The 15176-nt window shown below is 39.1% G+C and overlaps 1 protein-coding gene across 15 annotated transcripts in view; it reads left to right on the forward strand.

Moving 5' to 3' along the window:
- The window catches only part of CC1H2orf76 (chromosome C1 C2orf76 homolog), a 92605-nt gene that overhangs the window by 61063 nt on the left and 16366 nt on the right, over positions 1–15176 (forward strand). For 13 of the 15 annotated variants that reach the window (XM_023259253.2, XM_045033675.1, XM_023259250.2 and 10 more), the window contains 2 exons: positions 9681–9731; positions 14570–14607. In XM_023259253.2, the coding sequence (XP_023115021.1) occupies positions 9681–9731; positions 14570–14607 (89 nt within the window). The remainder of the gene's footprint in view (positions 1–9680; positions 9732–14569; positions 14608–15176) is intronic. The other 2 variants (XM_045033679.1, XM_045033676.1) reach the window with 1 other exon arrangement.

The following is a 15176-nucleotide window of genomic DNA, read 5'->3' on the forward strand; positions in this document are numbered from 1 at the left end:
TGGTCATTACTCCCGGGGTATTGTTCTTTAAAGCTCTCTCAGCTGAGGGGCACCTGGTTGGCTCAGTGGGTTGAACGTCCGACTTTCGGCTCAGATCATGATCTCACGGTTTGTGAATTCAAGCCCCACGTCGGGCTCTGTGCTGACAGCTCAGAGCCTGGAGCCTGCCTCGGATTCTGTGTCTCCCTGTCTCTCTGCTTCTCCCTCACTCACGGTCTGTCTCTCCCCAAAATATATAAATATTAAAAACAAACAAAAATAAAGCTCTCTCCGCTGAAAGGGCAGCCTGTGCGCATACACACATCCCCAAGTGTTTTCATGTTACCATCTGTATCTGTGTGGTAAACATGAGTCCTTCCTGATGTTTTCCAGTCCATCCCAACATGTCTCCTTCTAGCTTCCTCCCCTGGCGGATTTGTGTTTCCACTCCAAGAATGAGAACTCTGGCTCCCATCCTATGCCATCCACTTACTTAATCCTTTAATTCCAGTTTACATGTCTAGCATTATCAGAGTTTTTCATCTATACCCTCTGGGAAGCAACTTGATATTAACTAGAGCGCAGTGCTTTTGTGCAGCTCCTTTTGCCTTAGTCTTACAAGAATCTCTTCATTGCCACGGTTAATTAGATCAGCAGCCTTTCTTTCACTGCCTTCAGGAAGGTTGCTTCGTACATTTGCAATGCAGCTGGATTCTTTGGTCACTATCTGCAATCTTTCCTGGGATCTTCCGCCCTCCTAAATGGTGGTTTTTCACTCTGCACACATTCAAGCTCACTCCTTGTGCTCTAAAGTTCTGTGGGCTTCAACAGATGACTAATGTTGTGTAGCCACCATGACACTGTTGTACAGAATAGTTTCACCACCATAAAAATCCCCCACGGTTTGCCTGCTCATCCTCCCCCACAAGCCGCAGGCAACCACTGAGCCCTTTAATGCCTCTAGTTTTGCTTTTTCCAGGATATCATGTGCTTAGACTTACACAATATATAGTCTTGGCGGACTGGTTTCTTTCATTTAGAAGCATGTATCTCAGGTTCCATTGTGTCTTGGCACACCATGTCTTCTTAATTTCTTTTGATCTGGAGCAGCCCCCCACCCCCACCTTTTATCTGTCACTATATTGATTTTTTTTATCTGGATTTATTTGATTGTTTTCTCATGATCAGATTCAGGTTAAACATTTTTGGCAGGATTACCGCCTAGGTTGCAGGTGGACAAGCTACGACAAGCTAAGTCTGACCTGCCACCTGCTGCCACCTGATTCTGTAAACGAAGTTTATTGGAACACAGCCATGGCTGGGACAGACACCGTGTGGCTCACAAAAGCTAAAATGTTGACAAGCTGGCCTTTACATAAATAGTTTGCTGAGCTCCGATGGAGGTGACTCATTCTTGTTTGCATCAGATCCGAAAGCGCTTGATGTTGCTTTGTCCTGTTACTGGTCATACAGATTTCAGTCATTTGGCTAAGGCACTGGCTGCTGGATTTCTCTGTTGTAAAAGTATCTTTCTAATTAATAAGTAGCATATGGAGTGATAAACATTGAGACCATATACATATCTTGTTTCCAGCAGATTTAGTATTTACCAGTGATCCTTATCTGAATCGCTGATATTGCTAGAAATCAGGATGTTTCTCACTGTGTGATTCTTTCTACATTTATTATTTCACATGCTGCTGTAAAGAAGCAGTCCCCTGGTCCCCCCCCCTTTTTTTTTTTTTTGGAAAGGAACAGGGTAATTTTGTAGTAGCATAGTCACAGCACATTATCACCTTGTCACAAAGAGACCCGTCCTTCAACACTATGTTGAGGTGATGCTTTCTAGTTTGTACTAAAAAATATACTGTAGATCCTTTAGTTTAACTTTTTTAAATGTTTATTCATTTTTTGAGAGAGAGACAGAGCACGTGCAGGGGAGGGGCAGAGAGAGAGGGAGACACAGAATCTGAAGCAGGCTTCAGGCTCTGAGCTGTCAGCACAGAGCCCCACATGGAGCTCGAATCCACGAACTGTGAGATCATGACCTGAGCTGAAGTCGGATCTTAACTGACTGAGCCACCCAGGTGCCCCTAGATTCTTTAGTTTAAATTCTGAACTCTGTAAACTTAGAACACAAAATAACACTCTGTTTTCTGTGGCTGTGACTTATAGAATGAGAGTATAACAACATAGGGGATATGATAAGTTAGGGGCAGTTAGTGCTTACTTCTAGGAAAGGAGCGATAAGGGGACTAGGGAAAGACAGGTTTCAGCTGTATCTATATTGTTTTATTTCATAAAAAATAGAAAAGGATCTGAAGCAGTCATGACAGTATGTTAAATTTGGTTGGTGAGTTAAAGGAATTTTCCATTTTCCACACTTTTTATGTTTAGAGTATTTCATAATTAAAGTGAATAGCATCTCGATAGAACTGAACCTTGGAATCTTACTATTATATAGACAGGACCCCTTGTTAAGTTATAATATTGGACATTATTCTGATTAATGGTGGGTGTTTGGTGTTCTTGCTTATACTGATTAGTCCTTGAACTGGTCACTTCTTTCCCTTAGGTGTTTGTGCTTTCCCGAAAGTCTAAAAATAAGTTACAAACTGTACTCCTTCTATTTTTATAGCCTTTACTATGAGGAAAAGAATTATTTTATTGCCTGTTGATATTTTAATAATTTTTGAGACTTTATTGATTTTTATATTGAAATGTATGTTTCAACACATCAGACTTCTTTGGGGGGCATCCTGACTGCCAGCAGTATATTTATTAAGTTGCTTTATTTTGCTTATTCATTTTTCTATGGATGCCTTTCATGGAGACCTAAGTGAATGAGGAAAGTTAGCGGTTACCTTCTCATCAACTTTCCAATAATGAAATATTAAATTAATTTTTGCAGAATTCATTCTGTAATCCCAGATTCTCCTGTAAAAGTTCATTAGGTCTCAAAGTTAAGTTCAAAGGTGAGGAAAGATAAAATAAAAGAAAAACTCTGTGTAAAGTTGGACATCCTTTTCAAAATGTAATAGATAGGCCCCAGACTTTTCCTTTCAGCTAAGGTGAGCAACAGGAACTGACTTACTCTTGCCTGGAACAACTAAAAAAAAAAAAACAAAAACAAAAACCAAACTGTGCAAAATTTATGCAACAGTGGTTTTCAGATACCGGACATCAGGCAGCATAAGACAGTGGTCCCTGAGATAGGGGAAGCAAACAAGGTGACCCCTGTGATTGTGCCACCTTACCACCTGGAGGGAGTCTGTAGGCTACAGAGCAGGTAGAACTTGGTGAGTTCCATGAGTTCAGCTCAACAGCTGGCACACTGGAGGGGAGCCTGGAGACTTCATAGGACAGAGACCTGGAACGGAGAGGGCTGTGCAAAGGGAATGCTCTGAAGATTTGCAGAGCGTGTGTCTTCAGTTGAATACAGTCAGCACAAGGGTATAAGGAAACTACCGGAAGTCAAGGTGAAGAACAATCTGAAGGAAGCAGAAGGCAGCATGCTCAGAGCTCAGACAGGCCTGAGAATAGTTTTTTTTTTTTTCTCCACACCAGCCAGAATGGAAGAGCTTGTAATTCACAGGTTATCAGGCAGAGTACCTAAAGGGGTATTGCTGAAATTGTAAGGCAAAATGAGCCCTAGGGTAAATTCCGCTCTGCTCTCACCTGACAAAGCTCGAAAGCAAGACTTGGAAGGATCTAAGTTTCCAAGTAGTTTAACAAAGCTCAGGATGTTTATAGAAACACACAAATATCCAGCACTCAACAAGATAAAATTCACAATGACCTGAATCAAATCAGAACTTACCAGGCATGCAAAGAAGTGAGAAAATATGACCCATAATTAGGAGAGAAATCAATCCAGTAAAACCAGCCCAGAAATGCTGCAGATGACAGAATTAGTAGACAAGGACAATTGAAAATTATTATAACTATACTGCAAATGTTCAGGAAGGTAGACGGACAGTTGAACATGTTAGCGATGGAAGGTATGAAAAGAAAAAAATCCCAAATTGAACTAGAGATGAAAACTACAACGTCTGAGATGGATATTCACCGAATAGGATTAACATGTAGATCAGATGTGGAAGAAAAGATCCTTAAACTGAAAACAAAGCAACAAAAACAGTCTAAAATAGAGCATAGAAAAAAACCCGAAAGAAAAATAAATAGAGCGGTAGGGAGGGGTGTGGCAGCTGCCATTAGCCAGATATACGTGTAATTGGAGACCATGAGGAGGGGAGCTGGGACGGGGACAGAAGATGTATTGGAAGAAATGATGGTCGAAAATTTTACGAATGTGATGAAAACTATAAACCCACATATTCAAGCAGTTCAACAAATCCCAAGCAAAAGATGGATGAAGAAAGCTATACCAAAGCATATATAATGAAGTCGCTTATAGCTGGTGATAAAGAGAAAGTTTAAAAACAGCCCCCCCCCCCGCCAAAAAAAAGAACACATTATATAAGGAGGAACAAAGAGGAAAGACACAGACTTCTCATCAGAATGAGTGCATGTCAGAAGATGCGGAGCGACATCTTTAAAGTATTGAAAGACAAAAAGTCAATCTAGGATTCTATTCCCATCTTTCAGAAATGGAGGCATAAGAAAGACTTTTTAGACGTACAGAAGCTGAAAGAGACCATCACCAGGAAACATCAACTACGGGAAATGTTAAAGGGCCTTCTTCCAACAGAAGGAAGATGATACCAGATGGAAATTTGGAGGCACACAAAGAAATGAAGACTATTGGAGATGGTAAACATGGGTCAATATGAGAGGCTTTTTTTCCCCTTATTTAAAAAATTTTCTTAAAATATGTTTCATCACGTAAAGAAAAACACTAACCACGTTGTGGCGTTTATGGAAAATATATGACAGAACTAGTACATGGCCTAGGAGGGGAGAAATAGAAACATAAGATCCTTTTTAAATTTTTTTATTAAAACATTTCTGCAGTGTTTATTTTTGAGAGAGAGAGAGACAGAGACAGAGTGCGAGTGCGGGAGGGACAAAGAGAGAGGTGAGACATAGAATGTGAAGCAGGCTCCAGGCTCTGAGCTGTCAGCACAGAGCCCAATGCAGGGCTCGAACCCACGAATCTTGAGATCATGACCTGAGCGGAAGTTGGATGCTTAACCAACTGAGCCACCTGGGTGGTCCTCTTTTTTTTTTTTAATGTTTGTTTATTTTTGAGAGAGAGAGAGTGCACACAAGCCGGGGAGGGGCAGAGAGAGAGAGAGAAACAGAATCCAAAGTAGGTTCTGCGCTGTCAGCACAGAGCCAGATGCAGGGCTTGAACTCATGAACCGTGACTTCATAACCTGGGCAGAAGTCAGTTGCTCAACAGGCTGAACCACCCAGGTGCCCCTGGAAGCGTAAGATTCTTTCACTCTCTATAAAGTGTTACAGTGTCGCTTGGAGGTAGACTGATAAGTTAAATCTGTTTACTGCAAATCTTAGAGCAACCACATGTTCGGGCACACACACACATTACCTGAGTTATAGATAATAGGCAAACAGAAGGGTTAAAGTGGAATCATAAAAAATTGTCAGAGAGCCATTTGTCAAAAGAATGTAGAAGAGGAAATAACAGATGGACAAAACCAAACCCAAATAGCAAAGTGGTAGATTTCAATCCAATCATATCAGTAATCACATTAAATGTAAATGGTCTGAACTCCCTAATTAAAAGACAGACATAACAAGCAGTCCTAAATTATGTGTTACCAATAAGGCATGCACTTTATTTGTTTTTTTTTTTTTTTACTGTTTTTATTTATTTTTTAGAGACAGAGAGTGAGTGGGAGAGGGGCAGAGAAAGAGAGAGAGAGGGAGACACAGAATCCGAAGCAGGCTCCAGGCGCTGAGCTGTCAACACACAGCCTGACGCGGGGCTCCAACCCACAAGCCGTGAGATCATGACCTGAGCTGAAGTCGGACGTTCAACTGACTGAGCCACCCAGGTGTCCCAGGGCATGCTCTTTAAATATAAAGATAAAAATCAGTTAAAGGTAAAAGGACAAAGAAGTTATACCATGCTGATACTAATCAAAAGAAAACTGATATCAGATAAAGTAGAATTCAGAGTTAAGAATATTGCTGGGGATAAAGACTCTCGTTTGATAATGGTAAGACACCGATTAAGATGACATAAGGATTCTAAATGTTTATGCACCTGACACGACAGAACTTCAAAAATGTATGAGGTCAAAGCTACAGAACTGCAAAGAAAAATAGGTGATTCTGCAATTATTGTGAGAAATTTCAGCACTGCTCCCTCAATAATTGATGGAACACAGAGAGAATCTGTAAGGATACAGAAAACTTGAACAACACTTATTGGACTAAATTGGCTACGTTGACGTTTGTAGAACACTCCACCGGACAACAGAATACACATTCCTGTCTCATGTACACAGAACGTATACCAAGAGACCATATTGCAAGCCATAAAACAAGTCATGATGAATGTAGAAGGATTAAACTCGTACAACGTAGGCTTTTTTTTTTTTGGACTACGGTGGAATTAGATGAGAAATCAATAACACAAATATCTCTGGAAAATTCCAAAATATTTGGAAACCAAATATTAGCATACTTCTGAATAACCTATGTGCAAAAGCAGAGGTCAAAAGACGCAGTATTGTGAACTGAAAAAAAATGAATGCACAACTTTGCAAAATTTATGGGAAGCCGGTAAAACAGTACTTAGAGGAATGTTTATAGGACTAGAAGTGCCTAAATTAGAGAAGAGATCTCAAACCAATGATTTCAGCTTCTATGTTAAGAGACTAGAAAAAGAAAAATGAAAACCAAAGTAAGCAGAATAAACAAACAAAGATTGCAGTAGAAAATAGAAAACCACAGTGAAAATAGCATCCAACGCTAATTCTTTTTTCTTCATGATTAAAAATGTATTTATTTATTTATTCATTTCTAATTTACATCCAAGTTAGCATATAACATAGTGCAATAATATTTTCAGAAGTAGATTCCAGTGATTCATCTCCTATGTATAATACCCAGTACTCATCCCAACAGGTGTCTTCCTTGATGCCCCTTCACCATTTACCCCATCAGCCCTTCCAGCAACCCTCGGTTCTCCATATTTAAGAGTCTCTTATGTTTTGTCCCCTTCTCTGTTTTCATATTGTTTTTCTTCCCTTCCCTTATGTTCATCTGTCTTGTATCTTAAAGTCCTCGTATGAGTGAAGTCATATATTTGTCCTTCTGTGACTGACTTCACTTAGCATAATACCCTCTAGTTCCATCCATGTTGTTGCAAATGGCAAGATTTCATTCTTTTCGATTGCTGAGTAATACTCCATTGTATATATATACCATATCTTCTTTATCCATTCATCCATTGATGGACCTTTGGGTTCTTTCCATACTTTGGTTATTGTTGATGGTGCTGCTGTAAACATTGGGGTGCATGTGCCCCTTCGAAACAGCATACCTGTATCCCTTGGATAAATACCTACTAGTGCAATTGCTGAGTCATAGGGTAGTTCTATTTTTAACTTTTTGAGGAATTTCCATACGATTTTTCATAGTGGCTATACTAGTTTGCATTCCCACCAGCAGTGTAAAACAGAGCCTCTTTCTCCGCATCCTTGCCAACATTTGTTGTTGCCTGAGTTGTTCGTGTTAGTCATTCTGATAGGTGTAAGGTGGTATTTCATTGTGGTTTTGATTTGTATTTTCCTGATGATGAGTGATGTTGAGCATTTTTTCATGTGTCTATTGGCCATCTGGATGTCTTCTTTGGAAAAGTGTCTATTTTGCCCATTTCTTCACTGGATTATTTGTTTTTTGAGTGTTGAGTTTGATAAGTTCTTTATAGATTTTGGATACTAACCCTTTATCCAATATGTCATTTGCAAATACCTTTTCCCATTACGTTGGTTGCCTTTTAGTTTTGTTGATTGTTTCCTTTGCTGTGCAGAAGGTTTTTATTTTGATGAGATCCCAATAGTTCATTTTTACTTTTAATTCCCTTGCCTTTGGAGACGTGTTGAGCAAGAAATTGCTGTGGCTGAGGTCAAAGAGGTTGTTGCCTGTTTTCTCCTCTAGGGTTTTGATGGTTTCCTGTCTCACATTTAGGTCTTTCATCCATTTTGAGTTTATTTTTGTGTATGGTGTCAGAAAATGGTCTAGTTTCATTCTTCTGCATGTTGCTGTCCAGTTCTCCCAGCACCATTTGCTAAAGAGACTTTTTTCCATTGGATACTCTTTCCTGCTTTGTCAAAGATTAGTTGGCCATCCATGTGTGGTCCACTTCTGGGTTCTCTATTCTATTCCATTGATCTGAGTGTCTGTTTTTGTGCCAGTACCATGCTGTCTTGATGATTACAGCTTTGTAGTAGAGGCTAAAGTCTGGGATTGTGATGCCTCCCGCTTTGGTTTTTTTTTTTTCAACATTACTTTGGCTAGTTGGGGTCTTTTGTGGTTCCATACAAATTTTAGGATTGTTACAACATATATTCTTATTTTTCCCCCATTTTACTCAAAACGTGGCTTACTTGAAAAATAATGGCCAGGGGCGCCTGGGTGGCGCAGTCGGTTAAGCGTCCGACTTCAGCCAGGTCACAATCTCGCGGTCCGTGAGTTCGAGCCCCGCGTCGGGCTCTGAGCTGATGGCTCAGAGCCTGGAACCTGTTTCCGATTCTGTGTCTCCCTCTCTCTCTGCCCCTCCCCCGTTCATGCTCTGTCTCTCTCTGTCCCAAAAATAAATAAACGTTGAAAAAAAAAAATTAAAAAAAAAAAAAAAGAAAAATAATGGCCAGCCTTATGCTTTCTTTACCTTTAACATATCTTGAATATCTTATATTAGTAGAGTGCTTTCTTGGCCTCTTTTGTTTTTTTGTACAGTTGAAAACTATGTCTCATTGTTTGGGCATATTATAATTTATTTGCAAAGCCCCCCCACTGGAGGACATTTCTTTGGATTTTCCTAAGCATTTGCTATTGCAACCAGTGCTACAGTTAGTATCCTGGTATATGTGTCATATTGAACACGTGTGCAGAGTGTGCAAAGTGTATCTCTGTGATCAATTCTCCAAGTGGAATTCCTAGATCAAAGGGTATATGCATGTGTAATTTTGATATAAGATTGCCCTCTGTAGGTATTGTAGCATCAGATGTTATTAATGAAAACTAATACTGGTATTTGAAATACTCTTTTAAAAAGAATATTTGGTTGTTGTTGTTTTTTTTTTTTTTTTTTTTTTTGCATTCTTTGCTGAGGTAGTTATATTGTAGGTTGTCTGAATTTTGGGAAGAGTAATGACTGTTCTAGATCATTGGTTTCCACTATTGGCCAAAGACCCTGAAGGGGTCATAATGCTAAACTAACATCAACTGTATAGAAAATACTACCTCACACATGAATGCTATATATTTCAAATGTGCATAGATGCTGTTGTATTGAATAAAATGCCAGTGCATTTAAGAACGTTGCTGAATTCTTAGTTCAGCTAATAACGGCTCAACATCTTCTCAGTGGTTCCATTATTTTAGGTGACCTTTGGATTTTGGTGGCATGTTAGCTTCATTTTGTGTTCTATTGACCTTTTCAAAGTAGCTTAGTCTGGAGGTCTAGGAGAACAGAGTGAGCAAAAGACTATGCATATACTATGAGTGTCTATTTGAATATAATAAAAATAATACTTCTTTTATAGATATTCCTTTGAGGACCAGCCTGCCACCACCATTCAGAAATTATAAATACGGTAACTAATTTTTCGTATTCTTTAAAAGTGTATATTAATGTAGTTTCACATTAGTTTTACGTTGCTAGCAATTTGATTTGGTTTTTATTTATTTTTTTTAATTTTTTTTTAACATTTATTTATATTTGAGACAGAGAGAGACAGAGCATGAACAGGGGAGGGTCAGAGAAAGAGGGAGACACAGAATCTGAAGCAGGCTCCAGGCTCTGAGCTGTCAGCACAGAGCCTGACGCAGGGTTCGAACCCACGGACCGTGAGATCATGACCTGAACCGAAGTCGGACGCTTAACTGACTGAGCCACCCAGGCGCCCCTGAATTTGGTTTTTAAAAATTAGTTTACTATCTGTAAATAAAAACCAATATGGAAGTTTATTTAGAAATCTAGGAATCCTGGTGTATCATTAAACTGTAATTGTGTATGAAAGTGGCCTATTTATGAGGAATAAATAGCATATTTGGCAAACCATGTCTAAAATGAATTTCTTGGGGCACCTGGGTGGCTTAGTCGGTTAAGTGTCCGGCTTCGGCTCAGGTCGTGATCTCGCGGTTTGTGAGTTCGAGCCCCATGTTGGGCTGTGTGCTGACAGCTCAGAGCCTGGAGCCTGCTTTGGATTCTGTGTCTCCCTCTCTCTCTGCCCCTCCTCTGCTCATGTTCTCTCTGTCTCTCAAAAATAAATAAACATTAAAAAAAAATTAAAAAAAAAATTAAATGAATTTCTTTGTAAGGTAACCAGAAAAGAAAAGTGATTAAAGACTGGGAATTAAAAGAAGAGATTAAACATTAATTTAAATGCCAGTAACTTGACCATATTACATAGCAGTTTTGTATGTTGCAGTGTTGTTTAAAAATGTAGTAATGAGGCAGGAAGTTGGGTTTCATTATTTGGTAAAAAGATGGCATGGTTATTAACCTTCAGCAGAATGACACTCATCAAACTTTGAGTCTGAGACTTCACTTGAAAATTATGACGCACCTAATAAATATTTCTGTTAATTGGTACAGACATTTTTTGAAGTATAAATTTTTTATTACCTTAGATCATTTTTTTTGGAGTGGCTTTTAATTCTGTTCCCATTTGGTAGAGCAACTTATGACCTAAAATACTTTGAAATCACAATCTTCACCGTGTGTATGCATTTTAATATCCAGAGACTAATTGTGAGGTCATAAGGGGTAGTCAAGCAGAAGTTGAAGGCACTGAATGGAAAGTACTTTGATTTATTGGGCTTAAAGAATTTACATACTAAATATTGAATAAGAGAAAGGAATAAAAAAGCATGGTTAAGTAAATATGAAACTTCTCAATTCTGGCTTTCATGGCTTTCAGAGTATAATCACTTGCAATATAACCTTAAACTTGAATCAACCTACAAATGCCGTTTCCTTTTTTGCATGGTGCGTGCATGCCTCTGTGTGTGTGTGTGTGTGTGTGTGTGTGTGTGTGTGTGTGTGTGTGCGTGTGCATGTGCATGCATATGCATACATACTCAAACTTGTGTTCCATGTAAGTTATTTTGAAAAATAACTTTTAGATACTGGCATTAGAATGTCTGTTAATCATCATGGTGGTAGATCATGTGCCTTTTATATTTTTCCACCTTTTTAACACTGCTTTGTTCTAGGATTTGTGTACTATTTAGGTGAATTGGCAGAAGAAGTGAATACATTTATCTGTGAAATTAGAAATTAGAGAACTAGGGTTTTGATAGACTTCCAGGGACTTAGTAACTCAGTCTGGGTTTGGCTTCGTAACAATCTGCTGCTTTGTGTTCACTAAGAACAGCCAAACATTACTTTCTCACCTGTCATTGTCCTTTGATATTGCTACATACTCTGTGGGAATAGAATCCTTTGGGTGATGGGGAGTGGAAAGGGTGCAGAGTCAGATCTCCACTCTGTTGGTTGTGGTCTTTGTGCCCTTGGGCAAAGGGCTGGCTCACTCGACTTGAGAGTCTGAGATTTCTCATGGGCTCTTCTCCCATTTAATTGTCATCTACATCTATTATTGATTTATCCTGACCAGACTGTGTGTTCTAAAGCACATCGGATGCTGTCTTATTTTTAAATCCTTGTCACCTAGACACTGTGCATGTGTGTAATAAATATTGGTGGCTGTGCAGCATGGAGCTTCTAATACTGTTTGTTTCATGAGGCTGTGTGAGATTAAACAATGTTCGTGTGAACACGTCAAATACCTAACAAGTTTTTTATTTTTATTTTTATGAGGTTATGTTCCTCAAGGAATTTCCATTAAGGGTGCAATACCCATAGATGTTGTTTCTGTTAATAATGCAGATATTTTTGGGGGTGCCTGGGTGGCTCAGTCGTTTAAGCATTCAACTTCAGCTCAGGTCATGATCTCGTGGCTTGTGAGTTTGAGCCCCACGTCGGGCTCTGTGCTGACAGCTCAGAGCTTAGAGCCTGCTTCAGATTCTGTGTCTCCCTCTCTCTTTGTCCCTCCCCTGCTTGGGCTCTGTCTCTGTCTCTCTCTCAAAAATAAATAAACATTAAGAAAATTTAAAAAAATAATGCAGGTTTTAAAAATTTTTTAATTTTTAATTTTTAAAAATTTTTTAATGTTTATTTTTGAGATAGAGACAGAGCATGAGTGGGGAAGGGGCAGAGAGTGAGGGAGACATAGAATCTGAAGCAGGCTCCAGGCTCTGAGCTGTCAGCACAGAGCGCGACGCAGGGTTCGAATTCATGGGCCGTAAGATCATGACCTGAGCCAAAGTCAGACGCTCAACCGACTGAGCCACCCAGGGGCCCCAATGCAGGTTTTTTAAAAAAAGAAGTAAGAACAAGTGAAAAAAGATTGTTTAACAAGAAAGGGACATTATTATTAATATAGTATATTTTGCTAGCTTGTTGTTCCTTATCACATCTTACCCGTTTCTGTTGGAGGGAAAAATCTATAAATTTCTGTTCACGTTATTTCTTCTTCTGCTAAAAAAAATATAGCCCTCTTATTATGGGTTTGTAGAACCCATTAGAACAAAGATATTTGTAATTTAAAGGCTCATTAGCACAATATATAGAACATAATTAATATTTGGTAAGACCAAACTACAGTTTTGCATATTGATTGTAACAGGCTTTAAGTGGGATTCTTTTTTTTTTTTTAATTTTAATGTTTATTTATTTACTTTTGAGAGAGAGAGAACAGACATGTGTGCACATAAGCGGGGGAGGGGCAGAGAGAGGGAGGGAGAAAGAATCCGAAGCAGGCCCCAGGCTCCGAGCTGTAAGCACAGAGCCTGACCTGGGGCTCAAACCCACAAACCATGAGAACATGACCTAAGCCGAAGTCAGATGCTTAACCAACTGAACCCTAAGCAGGATCCTTTTACTTAAAAAACTGTTACTGGCTTTTCTAACTTGTCTCTAATAATAAACCAGTATCTGTCTATAGTGAGAAAAAGAGAATAGTGAACTTGGAATAATAGGTAATCCAAAAGCCTATTTGTTTATTTTCTTGTGTACCTTATAAGCTTATTTTTAGCAATTGTGGTATATTTACATTCCTAATACTCATTTTTCACTTAGATTAGATTTCGTTTTAGTTCTTAACAATACATAGAGTTTTAGGATTAGGCTGACCTTGTATTAAAAATTGCAATTGATAATTGAAAGCTGACTTTAAAATAACGGGTAACTCTGAGTGCTGGTTCTTAACTGGATAGCTACCCTATTCTTTTGTGTTATTAGAACAGAGTTAAATCAGGGCCTGTTTTTTTAAAGTAGATCCTTTTGTTTTACTATTGGAATTCCTTATGGAATCAAACGGCATGATTGATAGAAATAAATTTTAGTTTAAGCTTAAGAGTTTATCCAGATATAATAATACATGTAATCACAGTACACTAATTAAATGGTGAAAGAAAACCAAGTGAAGAATTGGAAACTTTGTGACTTTAAGCCTGTTGAATGCTGAGCCTATTTATAATTAAGAGGTCATTGTTACAGAGTCAGAATTTGCCCAATGCGGAGAAATTACTTCTTGGAAAAGCACAGTGTGGCCTGACTTCAAGGTAAACAGATTAAAGAGTGAAGGAGGATTGAATAAAGCAGATTAGACGGTGTGAGCCTGTGCATCATTTGAAAACCAGGAGGCAAATACTGGTACTCTTTGGGCATTAGCAGCCTTGGCCAGATTACCAGGGTGATCCTTTGACCTCCTGCCACTTGTATGCATTCTGAGAGCCGGGTAGATTGTTTTGAACTGCTTATGTTAATGTCCGATAATTTTTTTACATTATTTGCTCGTTGTAGCATTCTGCAAGTCCCCCCAGGAACAAGACAGAGTGACATGATCCATCTGGCTTCTGTTCTAAGGGGAAGGTGTGCCAAGGTGACTGCAGGTTACGGCATATAGTTGTGTGTGCCAAAGGCCACGGCTTTCAGATATCTTTAAACACAGTGATCTTTAATGGCCTATAGTGGTGCTTTTTCTTCTACTGCACTACATTTTTTAAAAAAAAAATTTTTTTTTCAACATTTGTTTATTTTTGGGACAGAGAGAGACAGAGCATGAATGGGGAAGGGGCAGAGAGAGAGGGAGATACAGAATCAGAAACAGGTTCCAGGCTCTGAGCCATCAGCCCAGAGCCCGACATGGGGCTCGAACTCACGGACCGCGAGATCGTGACCTGAGCTGAAGTCGGACGCTTAACCGACTGCGCCACCCAGGCGCCCCATTGCACTACATTTTTAAGTGAACTGGTCGTAAGGCAAGGACGTAAGTTTCTCAGTTCTGTAGCTGTATCTTTCCATTGCAAATTGTTAAAATGAAGTTTTAGAATAATCTTTGTAAAAATACTTCTTTCTTTCTTTCAGATAAACTAAAGATTGTCCATCAAGCACATAAATCAAAGGTACGTTTCATATGTACGGCATCTGGCACGTAGAAAGTAATCGCTGTCGGCTGTCTCAGTGAATAAGGGAACAAACACATGCACTCCTAAAATATTTTCCATTATAGTAGCATTTTTTTATTTCATAAGTACCCTTCCTACAGCCTTACTTTTCCATTAAGGAAAAAAAAAAAAACCTCACCAAGTCATATCCCTGTGAGTAGTAGATTTTGTTAAAAAGTGTTAATTTTTAAAAAAGCATACATGGGGGCGGCTGGGTGGTTCATTTGGTTAGGCGCCCAACTTCGGCTCAGGTCATGATCTCACAGTCCGTGAGTTCGAGCCCCGCGTCGGGCTCTGTGCTGACAGCTCAGAGCCTGGAGCCTGTTTCGGATTCTGTGTCTCCCTCTCTCTGACCCTCCCCTGTTCATGCTCTGTCTCTGTCTCAAAAATAAATAAATGTTAAAAGAAAAATTTATAAAAAAGCATACATGTTATTTTTTTTAATATTTATTTATTTATGTAAAGAGCGAGCGCGTGAGCCAGCATGAGCAGGGGAGGGGCAGAGAGAGAGGGAGAGAGAGAGAATC

This window comes from Felis catus, chromosome C1 (genome assembly GCF_018350175.1).
Source record: "Felis catus isolate Fca126 chromosome C1, F.catus_Fca126_mat1.0, whole genome shotgun sequence".
NCBI classification, from domain to species: domain Eukaryota; kingdom Metazoa; phylum Chordata; class Mammalia; order Carnivora; family Felidae; genus Felis; species Felis catus.